We start from the raw sequence: 15,366 nt of genomic DNA, 5'->3' as shown, positions 1-15,366 counted from the left end.
CTAATTTTGTGGAAGATAACTATCAGTTTTTAGGATTATGCCTCTTATTTCAGCATTTAGAACATCTCTGGCCCCTAAGTACTAAATGTCAATAATACCTTATAACCAAAAATGCTGCCATCCATTTCTAAAAGTTTTCTGGGGGCCCATACCATGACTACTTTTTTCCTATTTGTTCACTCACTCTAATGACATGCAGTAGGCACTCAATAAATATTACATAAGCAAATGAAGGAATCTTTGTCTGAAAAGCATTCTTAATTCTCTTTTATCCTACAAAATACCCCTAAATACTGCCTCCTCCTCAACAACCATCTCTTCTGTCTCCTCTCCTTCATTGTTAAACTTCCTCGAAGAATGATCTACATTTGCTGCCTCCTCTTCCTCACTTCTTATTCCCTTCTCAGCTTTCTTTTTTTTTTTTTTCCTTCTCAGCTTTCTTCAATCTGGTGTTGGCACACACTACACCACTGAAGTTGCTGTCTTCCAAAGGTCACCAAAGATTTAACTGATGAATCTAAAAATTCCTTCTGCACTTTAATTCTGGTTTACTCCTATATAGCAGTAGATACTGTTACAGCTTTCCCCCATCTATGAATATCTTTCTCAGTTCCTCTTCCTTATCTATCCTTCAAATGTTGGCATTTTCCTAGGGTCAATCTGTCAATCTGTTAATCTGTTTGCATAGATTCAGAAGTTTCTGCCAGTTCTGGTTCAAGGATTCTGGACCATATGATTCAGATATTTTGATGAAGCCTCCTTAAAATGGCATCATCAAAATGTAAAATTACTAATTTTTTTTAACCAAGTAACATGGGTAAGACACCTTTCACTCTTATTTCACACCTGACACTAAGCCCATCTCAAATTCTCCCCCCATCTCTCTCTCTCCCCCCCATATGTACTCTGCATCTATCTCTCATTATGGGAGACTTGTATTTTCAACTCTACCAATTTTGGTACTATTTAAAAATTTAAATACATCTAATGTTCATAATCACAAATATATTAAATCCATACAATTAGATTTGCTTTTAAGGAAGTATTTATCCCCTACCATCATTATGAAAGACTGCTATGATATTAACTATAAAGGTACATATATTACTGAGAACTATTAGAAATTGAAATGAAGGCTTACTGTGCTGCCTTGAGCTGATAATAAGGAATTGTATTACAGCTCAAATATCCTTCTCTGTGACCACAGTCTGATATGTAACCAATCAAATAAGGTTAGCATAACCAGAAAGCCTACAAAAAATGTGTGAATTTATATGGAAAAAGATAATACATTCCATTATCAAGCAGCCAAATCTATTTATTAATTAAAAGTAAATGAATATGACTGACTTAACCTTAAGAGGGAAATCAGGACCTGAGAAGTAGACCACTCAAGAAACAAGTGAATTCTCTGAAGATAGGGAGACACTTTGCTCAGAATGACTGATAGCCATTTCTAAGATGAGAATGTGTGATAAACATGTGACTCCTGGTTGTATCTGCCAGATAGTGACTTACTCCTATCCCATCCCTGACCCTCATCGCATTTTCAGTGAGATTTAGAGATGGAACAAGGCTCATATCCCAGTGAAGAGATGATGATGAAAAAGAAACAGGCTTAGTTTCTTGTTTTATAGGTCACATCAGAAACTCCCCTTATCAATACAGATGCATTAAGCAGAAGAACCAAAATATGTATCCATTGCAGCTTAAAAGAGCATCAAACTACATGCAGGACGCTTTTCCCCTCCTCTAGAACAAACTATGGGTCATTTTGGCAGAATATCAATAATCGTAGGCCCATTTACTTTTGAATTTTAGAGATAATCTGCTGTTCAACATGCAAGGGTGAAAATGGGAATCCATTGATCTACTTCTCCACTGCACCCATCCCCCTTCCTACCACAAATAATCCTATAGGGAAGACAGGCTATCTTCCTACATACTTTGATACCTAAAGTTCCTTTTCCTACAGCCCCCAACTGGCACCCAAGAGGTCAGGTACTTTAGTCAGCCCTATATCTCAGGGGTAGGCAGGTTCCTATTTTTTCCCACCTTGTTTCTATGACAGATTTTTGGCTTCCCCCATCATCATTGTTTTATCTCTATAGCCATGACACAGTCTCAACCTCACTTCACTGATCCACATCCTTTTGGTTTTCAGTACCCGGCTTGGAACTGGAGTGAGAATTTCCAATGCCTCTGTTTGAACTCTGTCTCTGAATATTGACCCCATCCCAAGGGGTATGTATTCTGTCCTCAGTCCATTTCTGCTAGTCTCCTAGTGTTCCTCTCAACACCTTGCCCTCTCCTAACATACAGGTGCTACCTAAAATCAGTTCTACTTCATTCTAAGCCCAATGCAAAGGCAACACTCAGTGGTAATATATTCTAATCCCTCAGAGAGCAAATACCAATTCTGAAAATCAACATCTCCCGTCCCTGTATTTGATTTCCACATAGATTTATATTTCTAACAGCCTACTGGATGCCTCCAACAAGATTTCTTGCAGGCAGTTCAAACTCAATATAACCAAAACTTAGTGTTTTTTCTCTTAGTACTTTGTCTTCTTTTGCACTTTATCTTAGCCAAAAGGTCAAGAAGCAATTGTCTTCTTTTGCATTTCATACCTGTATCCCCATACCACAAACAAAACCAATCTTGGTTTACTCTTATTCCAGAAGCAATAGATGGTAAGTATTTTTTAAAAAAAAGGAAGGAAAATTCAGATGAGCAAAAAGAAATAGAAACCACCTCTAAGACTACCATCCAGAGGCAAACCACTAACATTCCCATACCTTGATTGATGTCATCACCATTTACCCAGTCACCCAAGCTGGAACTCTTGACTCCTGTTTCTCCCTTACATATCTCATTTGACAACTTTTTAAATCCTATCAATAGTATCTCTGAAATGTCTACTTTGCTCTCTATCACCAATGCCACACTCCAGGCTCCTACCTTTTTACCTGCATTAGTGCAATTGTTTATCAACTAGTTTTCCCACCACCAATCTCCCTAACTCACACTCATCTCCTACCATCATCTCTGCCAAATTGTCCACCATAATCTGCCACTAGAGTTGTTCTGAAATACACATCTAATTGTTTAACTCACCTGCTTTTGGAAATTTTGCAACTCTAATGCCCAATTTCATGGTGTCTTAGTCTGCTGGGGCTGCCATAACAAATACTACAGACTGGAATTCTGAGCATGCTAAATATGCCAGCATAGTTGGTTTCTGGTGAGAGCTCTCTTCTCAACTTTCAGAAAGCTGCCTTCTTGCCGTGACTAAGCAGAACAAGCTCTCTGGCATCTTTGTAGAAAGGCACTAATATCAAGTGGGCCCCATCCTTGTGACCTCATCTAAACCTAATTACCTCTCAAAGATTCCATCTCCAAATACCATTACAACAGGAGTTACAGCTTCAACATATGAACTTTGGGGGGGACACAATTCGATCCATAGCTTTCAAGGGCTTTTATGACTAGCTCTAAGCTTATTCCATTTTATTTTTGTTGCTCCATGCCAGTACCTTCTGGGGTTCCAGAACATCACAAATAGCTCTCAAAACACATCATATACTTTCAACAGCAGCAGCTTTTCCATCCTGGCAAAATATTATGTACTTCAAATGTCCAGGCCAAACTCCACCTTGTATTGTGACATCTGCTTGGATTACTTCTTTGCATTACATCATTTTATACGCACTTCTGTCAAATTCAAATTGTTTGGGTTCAAATCATAATTCTGCTTAATTCTAAGTGTGTGAACTTAAGCCAGTTATTTGACTTTTGTGCTTCAGCAACCTCCTCCATAAAATGAAAACAATAGCACCTGTTTTATAGGGTTGATGTGGGGATTAATAATTTACTATTTGCAAAGCTCTCAGAGAAATACCTAGCACATAATCAGCATTATATAAATTATTTGCTAGTATTATTATTATATAATTTTAAGTGAAAGCAATCAGGATAAAAACCTTTATTCATAGACTGTAAATTTAGGGAAATGGCTCTGCTATGGCACTCCAGTGACCCTGCACTATCCACATTGGCCACATAGGCCACATAGGCCACATAGGCCACATAGGCCACATAGGCAGGTCTCAACTGCAATCTGCCCCAAGTCCTGGCAGAACATCCTGTGATCCTCCTGGAACATGGGGAGATATACAATCTTGTGAGGAGTTGCCTCAAGGCTGTTTCTTTTCTGTGTTTCTACCCTGTAGGAGGCTCCCTATCTTGTAGGAGGCTACCATGAGGCGGTTTCTCACCCTACTCCCTGGTTCCAATAAGGCATAAGGGTTTTCTACCTCCCTCCTCTTGGGTACAGATGCAGGCTATGAAACAGTTTAGCTACAGTCTAGAGTTGGCTCTTCAGCAACAGACTGCCCTACTGCTCATGTCACCTGTCATCTTGTATTTTTAGTTTGATGTTGTCCTGTGGGGCAAGAGGACATGGGGAGCTGACACCATGCTGATCTTGCTTATCCTGCCTGTGTAAGTAAAACCTATATCTATTTGGGCTCACTGTTCCCTTATTGGATGGATCTATGGAAGTCTGTGCTGCTGCTTATAGACTGCTTGATCTCTTGATAGCAAGTAAGCTCCTTGTGAGAAAGAGAAACCTATCTATTTTATTCAACACTGTATACCAAGTATCTGGCCTATAGTAAGTGCTCAATAAGTATGTGTTGAATTAAAAAGTAGAGCAAACAATGGTAAATATGTATTTGAGGATATATAGTCAAGGATATATATCAAACCCATTATAACGGGATTCTTGTGGGGAGGGTCGGAAAGTATAGAGAACAAAAGAGACAATAAAAATAATAAATTAAAATAAAGTAAAATAGAACAATACAGGGGCATTATACTCATGAAATGTAAGGAAAAACATACATGTTATCCAGGAGGGAAAAAGCCCTCTAGCTCTTATTATTCTTCCATTAATTTATATGAGTATTTGATACCTTATTTACCTAACCATAATATAAGGAGAAAAGGCTAGATAAGCATCTTTTAAACCATGTTCCAAAGAGCCCCAGTTTTTCTCCTAGGAGCTGCTTCATGAGTGAGAGTACCCTTTTAACCAAGGCAGTGGTACTTTTATGTATTTTATATGTTGGGCTTTCTCATAAAATTTTGTTTGAAGAAAATGGTTGGCAGCTAAAAACAAAACAAACCTGCAAACCACTGACCTAGCTGTAGCTCTAAAATTAATGTACAGCATGATGATTATAGTTACCAATACCATATTGAATACTGGGAATCTGCTGAGAGAGTAGATTTCAAGTGCTCTCAACACACACACACACACACACACACACACACAATGGTAAGTGTGTGAGGAGAGGATACATTAATTAGCTTGACTGCAGTAATCATTTCACTATGTATATGTGTATCAAATCATCATGTTGTACAATTTTTACCTAGAGCATAAAATGACTAAATATAGATTAAGGCAAGGGAAGAGTGGTAGCTACAAACTTGGGAGAGGAGCAGCAGGTAAACTTTAGATAATGAAGCTCTTTGGCTTGAGGTTAGAAGGAAAGAACAAAAGGTTTGCTGAAGACATATATATCTGTAACTGAGAATTTTGTTTAGGACAATCACTTTAATTTAAGACTCATGAAACTTGCTCTCTTATTTAGAGTCTGGGGAGGATACAGGAAAGGGTAATCTTTGTGAATTTTTTTTTCTTTGTGAATTTTAAACCCTAAATCACTCCTTGTACTTAGACTGTTTGTGCTACTATCTTCCTCAGCTTAAACAGAGGTCTTCTTTCTTCTTAAAGTTTCTGTTTTGGATTGTTACATATACACCAGGTCAAGCCTCCAAATGACAAATTTAGCCAGTTCTAAGGTGTAATTTCCCCCACACTTTGGTATTTCTGATACTGGGGTGCTTTATGCAATCAATGTTATTCCTTTGTTATTAAATAAATGGCAATTTGATGATATCTTAGATCTGAGAAAATCCATATTATCAACAGGAATAATAAGCTTATAAATTTGAGCAAGAAATACTTGAAATGTGGTCAACAGCCTCTTTAGTCTGAGTCTTATCAATGGGGTTAAGCAATGATGGTGGATATCATCATTAATATGCCCACAAGATAAAATTCAAGCTACAAATCAGGGATTTTTTTTTCTTTTTTGAGAGTCAGCTTACCAGTATGCCACTGTCCACAGCTATTCTTTACTCTTCTTATACTCACAACTTACTCAATTAGGCCATGTTATTTCATGCCTGGATACCTTCCCAAGTGCTTTACCTCTGTTTGAAATGCCCTTCTTGGAATGTTGCTGCTGGAAAAATCCTGTCTATCCAGTGTTGATCCCTTTCTGCCTTATGTCACCATGTACCTGGTTTATGCCTTTAAATATGTACTTACCATACTGAATTGCAATGATTTGTTACATGTCCACCTCTTTTACTGTAAATTCCTTGAGGGTTATGACTTTATCTTATTTATCTTTGTATCCCTAGTACTTAGAACAGTGCCTAGTATGCAATTGTACTCACTAAGTATTTAAAAATTGCATATATGAAGAAAAAGCAAGAGAAAAAAACATTGTATATGTGGTGAAGTGCCATAGCACCAACAGATACTTCATGTGGTTTCCATTCAGTGTTGTCCATGCCTTATCCAAACCCTCTAAACTCCTGGTAGACTTAAAACTGTCAACAGTGAGTTTAACTATTAATAAGATGATTTCATTTATGTGAGTTCTGTCTCCCCAATTAGAAGTTCATTAAAGGGAGGGATCAAGTCTTCTTCTGTATATACTTGAGTTTTTTTTAAAGATTATTTTATTTATTCATGAAAGACACAGGGAGAGAGAGAGGAGAGAGAGAGAGAGAGGGTCAGAGACATAGGCAGAGGGAGAAGCAGGCTCCATGCGGGGAGCCCGATGTGGGACTCGATCCCGAGACTCCAGGATCACGTCCGGGGCCAAAGGCAGGCGCTAAACCGCTGAGCCACCCAGGGATCCCCTACTTGTTGAGTTTTACATAAATTGTATACTCCTACTCTGAGGTATAATTTGGTTTCCAATAACCAATTATTATTAATACTAGTAGCACTTTACAGGAGAGAGAAAGGCTCACAGCAGTTATTTACTTAGGGCCTAGAATTTCTCCATAGTTTATAGCAATCCTCAATCGTAGACATCAAAACTGTCATTTTACAGTTATTTAAAAGAGAGGAATTGGGATATTACTGGTAAAACCCTGGAAGCTAATTACTTCAAGATCACTTTAAACCTTAACTCATTAGTTTGAAAAATCTCCTGAGGTACTTAAACTCACTATTCCCATTGTGTTACTTGATTCAATTCAATGTCTTAAATTTTGTTAATAAGAGAAAACCTGAAGTTCATGCAAAAGAGAGACTCCATTTATCATTTGCTTAAGAAAAAAATATTAAGCAAAGCATCTCCAATGGGTACCTCAATACTCTATACAGTGGAGTTTCATAAAGAGGGAGGGGAAAAGATAAATGCATAGCCCCTGATCTTCAGGAAAATAATTCTCTACACCAAAATTACTAATGTAGGTTGCCAAAACGAGTTGCACCCCACCTTCTTGGTTAGGTCCAGACTCTTCAATCATTCTGAGGCTCAAATAAGTAGAAGTAAGGGGATCTTATTGATCTCATTGGTATTGCTGTTGTTATTACACAGAAACAGTGTCATTCCGATAAGGGAGTTTTAGAGTTTTAAATCAGAAGTTCGGATCCAAAAGTAAGAAAAAAGTCCCTTTTTAAGTCTCACAATGTCAGCTGAGTCATTAGAAAAATACAGATAGAAGAGATAAAAGAGATCCAGGGAAGGGCAGTTTTCATAGGACTAGAAATAGTGTATCACATCCTATGATTCTACTATTTTTATTTGTAAATCTTATCCATATATGTAATTTAGTTTGTGTTTACAATTTAAACTGTCAATCCCATTATTCCCTTAGTACCTAAAACATAACAACCACTATTTTTAAAGAGTTTACTGCCTTGCCTGTGGTATTATGTATACAACAGTTAGTAAATGTAGCCATCAGGGTCATAGAGAAAATAGAGAGGCTCACCACTAGATCTTCACAACATGCGGATGAAGAATCCTTTCTCGAAAATCCTAGGAATATATCCTCAGTTCCCACCTGCTGTTTGAATATAACCTCATATCTGAAAAAAAAAAGTCAATGATACAGGGACCCAAGAGAAAGAGCAAATTTCTGTCCCAGAGGAAAAAAAAATTAGAAAATTATGTGGACATTCTATTACAAAAAATAAAAGAACTAAATAAGTGCTGACAGTTTCTCCAGGCATGTAGCAGAACATAAAGGAATAGAAGTCTAGAAAATTCAGTCAAAAATACCTACCATTAAAAACAAATACTTGACACTGTAAAGCAGGATTTATAGTGTATTTGCTTCTTTGAAAAAATAAGTTTAATTGTTTTAGAGCTATACAAATAAAGTGGATTGAGGGAACTTCTAATAAGATTAAAAGTAGAAGAAAAAAAAAAGAAGGTTTTTTTTTTTTTTTTCCCTGAAAAGTGATGGCTCAGAAATATAGTAGGCCCAGAACCCAGAGTTTGATGTTTAGGTGGAAATTCTCATCTGCTGAATTTAAGTTACAGAGTAGAGTTAGAAAATCCAGGTATAGATCTGTTTCTGTCATTAACTGTGTGCCCTTGGTCATGTCACAAACCTGTGGGGTTGTCTGCTTCCAGATTTTTACAATCTATGGGAGAGGGGTAGGTTTGAACTCAGTGATCTCTACAACCTTTTTTTCTGGCTCTAAAATTGTACAATAGAAATACTGATAATGCATTCAGCACAACTACCTTGTAGTATTCAGAATCTAGGCCTACAGAATTCTTAGTCCAATGAAAGATTTTCCTGGTATTTCACCTCACACATGAACAATTCACAAATCTTTCCTTGCCCCCAAATTTGGATCCCTAGGGATATAATGGTTTATAGAAAGAAACAGCCATAATGTGCCCCATCTTTTTAGGTGGAGTGAAGTGAGCAAACATTTACAAATGATCTTTTTCCATTTAATTCTCCCCTAATGAAGAGATGCTAAATCTCTGGATAGGAGGACTAAAAGACTACCTCGACCTTCTGACCACTTGCAAATAGGATTGCCCAAGAATTAAAAAGGGATTTTTCTGAGTTTGAACAAGACACACAATAAGTAGCTATTTGATATGGGGCACTTTTTTCTTAATAGACTATAACATTTAACTGATATTTACAAAGGTGAAGCCAGGTTAAAGCAAAACAGAAAGGTATTGATCCATATGCCCATGACTCCCAAATGGATTTGTTCTAGCTGCTGCTCTTCTCTCCATCTCCAGATGCATTTTCCAACTATATACATTTGCCTGGATGTCCCAAAGGCACCTCAGAATCCACACGTCCAAAACCAAACTCACTGCTTCCCCTCTACCTTCATTCCTAATCACAATTAAGGGCCTCACTATTCACCTGCTCACCCAAGTCAGTACCCTCAGCATAGTTTCTGAGGCTTTCCTCTCACTTATTATGTCTAATTAAATACCATTGATTCCTTTAAGAATCTTTCAAATAAGGGCCCTCATACTTCTCCCCAAGACCAGTGACTTAGCTCAGGCCCTTAGTACTTTTTTTTTGGCCACTCATGATTCTTCTTTTGTAAGCTGCCTATTCACTTTCTTTACTCATTTTCATCTTTACCTACTGGGACGTTTTGAAATGCACTTGTGTAAGATAGAAAAGAAATTTTAAAAATGTAATTTTTTTCATGTCCTTATTGGAGTTCTCATTCATTTAAAGATTTCATGGATGTTCTTTCTGCAGAATATCAAACATCAGGATGAGAAGTGAAAATTTACTCAAATTTGGAACTTGCCACATATGGATGTTTGACATTCATCAGACAATATGACAAATGTGTGGCTTACCTCTTACCTTTCACACAGATGTGTGGGTACTGTATAAACATAACCTGAGATTTACTCTCTTCATTTTTTTTTAAATTTATTTATTTATTTATTTATGATAGTCACAGAGAGAGAGAGAGAGGGGCAGAGACACAGGCAGAGGGAGAAGCAGGCTCCATGCACCGGGAGCCCGATGTGGGATTCGATCCCGGGTCTCCAGGATCGCGCCCTGGGCCAAAGGCAGGCGCCAAACCGCTGCGCCACCCAGGGATCCCTTACTCTCTTCATTTTTAAGATACACACAGAAATGTTTTAAAATCCCTTTTGATCTTTTTTATGAGGTTTATGGGTTTTTTTGACATTGTTTATTTGAAAGCTGGATACATTTTTCCAGTTAATTATCTGCAGTCTCCCACTGCTTCTATTTTCAGAACTGATGTAGAAGATAAAAGCATAGGGTTGTTTTCTTTTTTTAAAAAAAAACATTGGACACAATTTTATAGTCAGAATTATAAAAGTTGTCAGATCACTTACCATAGAAGTCTTCAAAAATTTATAAAGTACATTATAATTTAGTAAGTACTGCCTTGGTTTTTCAAGCTATACCAAATAATCAAGATTTTATTTTAGAATACATATATTTAAAGCCTAGTGTATCTAACCATTAATTTAAATTATGGATGTGAACACACTTTCAGTTCCTTGAAATTGTGGGTGATTTATTTCATCAGAGTGAAGGGCTATTCATGATAATAATCCTAAATTTCATATTTACAATTCATATTCACAATTACTATTGAAAAGGCTACAAAGTGAGGCTTTAAGCCTGCCTGCAAAATATATTAAACATAATCCTAAAATAACTAGTAAATAGGTCCAGGTAATAATAGATAATTGGAGAGAGAACACAGCCTTTTACCGAAATTGTGGAGCATTGAGTAATTAAAAGCAGGTCTTTGACACATAAACATGGTATAATAATTTAGCTTGTATGAATGCTTGGAACTCAATGGGTTTTCCCAGTCTTATTTCCCCATTAAACAGCTGGCCAATATTAAATATAAATTTGTCACGGAAATGACTGTATTTTTCAGTGTTTGTTTGATAATAACTGAAAGGAAGGTGTCATGTTTTATTATTTGTTTCTGCTCCAGGAGGGAAAAAAATCATCAATTACACATGCCTTCTGTGCACTGTCACCATAGTTTTCTCTTTTATGTGGTAGAAGTTACTTTACCAATCTTGTCAAAAATAGAATGGTATCAGATGACACATCTACCTTAAGCCACCAAACACTTTGCTGGCATCATCTGACTTACTCAGGCATTTCTCTAACATCCCACATGTCATCGTGCTCTGCTCCCTCTGGAACCTCTTCTGGGTTCCAGATCTCCTCGGCATTTTCATCATTGCTCTGAGGGATGACTGTGGAGAAGGGGAAGATAAAGCTGAGGCTGTTGTCTGTTCTTCACGCTCAGTTTGGGATCATCAAAGTAAAACATTTTCTATTTGTAATCACTAGCTTATGTTTTAGTCCAAACAAGCTAAATTAGTAGAAGTGTGAAATTTTTAAATCAATCCACAACCAATACACTGTAAAATTGTAATAATAGTAGAAAATTTGGAAATGACATATAAGGAAAAAGAAGAAAATAAAATCATCTATAATCCAACTACCCAGAGATAGCATTCTGATCTGGATCTTTGTAGCCTATCTGTGCATGTGCATGCATGTGTGTACATATATAATGTATAATATATACCTAATATGTGAAATAACATTTTATTTGAAAAAATATATAACATATATATGCAAAGAAATATTGCACATTTTTTCCAGAAACATCGATAGGATCATATGTAAAACATTTATGTAAAAGAACCAATCAAACATACAATCACTCTGATTTGGGGAGCCAATGTCTTATCTTGCATTGGGTATTACTATCTAAAAGCTCTTTGATACCTTTGCCATGCAAGCATGACATAACTCTTTATAAAATACTATCAGTTAAAGAACCTGAAAACAGTGGATACAATGATCATTTTTTTTACCTTTTTAAAAGATTTTATTTATTTATTTGACAGAGAGAGAGAAAAAGAGAGAGAGAGAGAGAGAGAGAGCGCACAAGCAGGGAAGAGCGGCAGGCAGAGGGAGAGGGAGAAGCAGGACCCTGGATCATGACCTGAATGGAAGGCAGAAGCTTAACCCACTGAGCCACCCAAGTGCCCCCAGGATCATTTTTTTTAATTCACTATTTTCCTCATGTAGATGTGTGAGCCTTCAAGAAAATCTTTATTACTTGTCCTTTATGTTGGACTGAGCATGTACCTGGGCATCTACATGTCATCTTTAAATATTTAAAAGTAAATAAGGCATGCAAAAGATCTGCTTATATTTGTTCAACATTAAGTGCAGTACATTATTTTGAGTTCTCCTTTTAAGCATCCCCAAAATGCACCTGATTACCAGGTTTTCAATACTGCTAACTCTTTTAAAATTATCTGCTTCTGTCTAACATGGGCTTTGTAAAGCCTAATTACAGATGTAAGTAAAAGTGTTTACATATGACTCATTGTTCTCAGAATTTAGAAGATATTAGACAGATGCTATCAGAAATTCAGGCAGCATAGAAATACATCAAAATTTGAACTAGTCTTCCAACATCTTGTGAATGAGGCAAAGAGACTCTTGAGTATGTAGAGTATAATCACTGAAATATTAAAATCATCCTCTCAGACCTCATGTTAGCCATTATTTTAAACAATTTTCCAGATAAAATCTTTTATAATCAGCTAAATTGATGAAGGAACTTCACTTCCTTTCCCTGTCCACCCTCTGGTAACTGTCATTTTGACAGAATTAGAGCCTTCCATATTTTTAGAGATGTGTAAGATGTTCAACTCTGTGAAAATGTATAGGCCAAAATGCTGGGAAAACCTCCCCCCAAATATTTATTCTAATTTATTGGACCCATCAATATATATGTCCCCCCCATGGGCCTTAATTTACAAGCATTTTGATGCAAGATAAAATTATGCGGCTATTCGTTTTATTGTTTTCTCTAAAAGACTATTAATTAGCTCAATGGGGGCAGAGACTTTTCTATTTTGATCATCATACCCCAGGGATGTTCATACTACCTGGTACATAACAGGCTCTCAATAAATATTTGTTGAATGAATTAATGAATTCTGTGAAATTGCCAGAATATAGCAGGGTAGAAGGTGAAGAAACCAAGCATCTTGGTAACTAGACCTCAAATAATAAAAAAGTTATTTAACCACACATGACTTTCTTGGTTTTACATCTCAGGAAATATGCCAAAAAATGAATGTGAATAATTCAAGGCAAATTAATTTCCATTAATATAAAAATGACTTACCTACAACAATAGAGTAAAACAACATCTTTATATGTAAATGGCTGTCCATCATTTCCATGATTATTTGAGTTCCTCTTTGACAAATCCTAGTGTTAGTACTACTCTCCCTATAATTTTGCTCTCAAAGAAAAGATTGTACTGATTATATTGATCTATATGCTTGTTAAATAATTTACCTCTGAGCTCTTCAGTGTTTGGAGGTCCAATATTCCCAGGCCCCATGGCTCCAAAAGCAGATGAACAATTTGGCTGGGAGAGAAGAAAAAAAGTCCAACATTCTGTAATTACTACTTGTGTAACTTAAATTTGACAAGCTTTCCATCTAAAATTTCATAGAGCTTCTCATTTAATCATCATTGTTATACAACAGATGCCAAGTATTATTTAGAATGTGTTTTCCTTTTCCTTTCAAAAAGTATTTAGTTTAATAGACCCTAAGGCAGAACTGATCTTTGATCAGACTAAATCCCTGGTTTTAGCCCAATGAATCCTGTATCCCTGCGGATAGGGGAATGAGCCATATTCATCTCTTTGAAGGTCAGAACCACGTATTAGTATAAGAGCATCGACACTTTTGGGTTTTTGCCGTATCTCACCATAGTTGGATGGGGGATGGAAAAGGATGGGAAAGTTCTATAGAAACCAAAACAAGCCACTAACTCAGATCTTAAGTGTTTGGATAGCAAAGAACTCATTCGAAACTCCCGATAACAGATTTTCCTTCTTTCCACAGTGGGCCTGAGACAATTCCTTGCCACACTACCTCATGACACAGAACTAATGGATTTATTTATTTTTGTTTTTATTTTTAAAAAAGATTTTTATTTATTTATTCATGAGAGACAGAGAGAGAGAGAGAGCCAGAGACATAGGCAGAGGGAGAAGCAGGCTCCCCACAGGGATCCCCATGTGAGACTCCATCCCAGGACCCCAGGATCACAACCTGAGCCAAAGGCAGATAGACAGTCAACCACTAAGCCACCCAGGTGCCTCAAACTAATGGATTTAAGCAGCGACCCCAAATTAACAGTGTCAGATACATGCTGGACCACTTTAGTCCATGTAAGTTCATTTCGCCATCCTCTTTGCACGCCCCCACAGGACTGCCCTTCTCCTCACCAGTACAAGAACAATTTTAGGGATTCCTGGGTGGCGCAGCGGTTCGGCGCGTGCCTTTGGCCCAGGGCGCAATCCTGGAGACCTGGGATCGAATCCCACATCGGGCTCCCGGGGCATGGAGCCTGCTTCTCCCTCTGCCTGTGTCTCTGCCTCTCTCTCTCTCTCTCTCTCTGTGTGACTATCATAAATAAATAATAAAAAAAAATTAAAAAAAAAAGAACAATTTTACTTTTATAAGTACATATAACATATTTTACACTATCAAAGAGTGGCAACCACTTCATTGATCCCTCTCAGGGATCTTTGGATATTTCAAGAAAATCTCAATATTTTATTAAAATGTTTTTGCTGATGCCAGACTCTGCCGCTCCAATTTACCATTGCTGGAAGTCAACGAATTCTTCTCTCCCTGGATCCTGGCAAACTAGCACATCTAGCTCTTTTTGCTCAGGCCCCTGCCTCGATCTCCCAAGACTTCAGACATGCACAGGAGTTACAATGTCCTGTTTGGGGCAAGAGGAATAGTGTCTGTCCTTGAAAGCCAGTGAAAAAGCTCACCTGTGTCTTTATTATACTAAACTATTCCAACAGCTATAAATCAGAAATTAAGCTGTAACATCTCACCGGTTTCTAAGACAGTAATCATTCCTTTCCAAAAGGTGCTTCAAAAGTGCTAGGTCTGTAGTTAAGGTGTTACAGGCATTTTTATATGAAAAATCCCAAGACAGTGTTCTGTACAGTTTTTTTCTTTTTCACCACTAAGGTCATATAAACTTATAGTGCTTTTCTTAAGTTATTAATCACCAGAATACTAATAGTAAATCAGGGCAAAGCGTTTCTTGGAACATGAGGGCCTCTTGTTTTGTTGAGTGACTCCTTCTGTGGAAAATTAAAATCTGTAGAAAGAAAAACTTGAACATTGCTG

At 37.1% G+C, this 15,366-nt stretch overlaps 1 protein-coding gene across 1 annotated transcript in view; it reads right to left on the bottom strand.

Annotated features, from left to right (window-relative positions):
* The window catches only part of DNAAF6 (dynein axonemal assembly factor 6), a 42,406-nt gene that overhangs the window by 18,575 nt on the left and 8,465 nt on the right, over nucleotides 1-15,366 (bottom strand). The window contains exons 3-5 of the mRNA XM_026014923.2: nucleotides 13,499-13,571; nucleotides 11,256-11,361; nucleotides 8,093-8,189 (exon numbers count right to left, since the gene is read on the bottom strand). Of these exons, the coding sequence (XP_025870708.1) occupies nucleotides 8,093-8,189; nucleotides 11,256-11,361; nucleotides 13,499-13,571 (276 nt within the window). The remainder of the gene's footprint in view (nucleotides 1-8,092; nucleotides 8,190-11,255; nucleotides 11,362-13,498; nucleotides 13,572-15,366) is intronic.

The sequence above is a fragment of the Vulpes vulpes genome, chromosome X, assembly GCF_048418805.1.
Source record: "Vulpes vulpes isolate BD-2025 chromosome X, VulVul3, whole genome shotgun sequence".
NCBI lineage: Eukaryota > Metazoa > Chordata > Mammalia > Carnivora > Canidae > Vulpes > Vulpes vulpes.
This window is presented reverse-complemented; position numbering and strand designations above follow the sequence as displayed.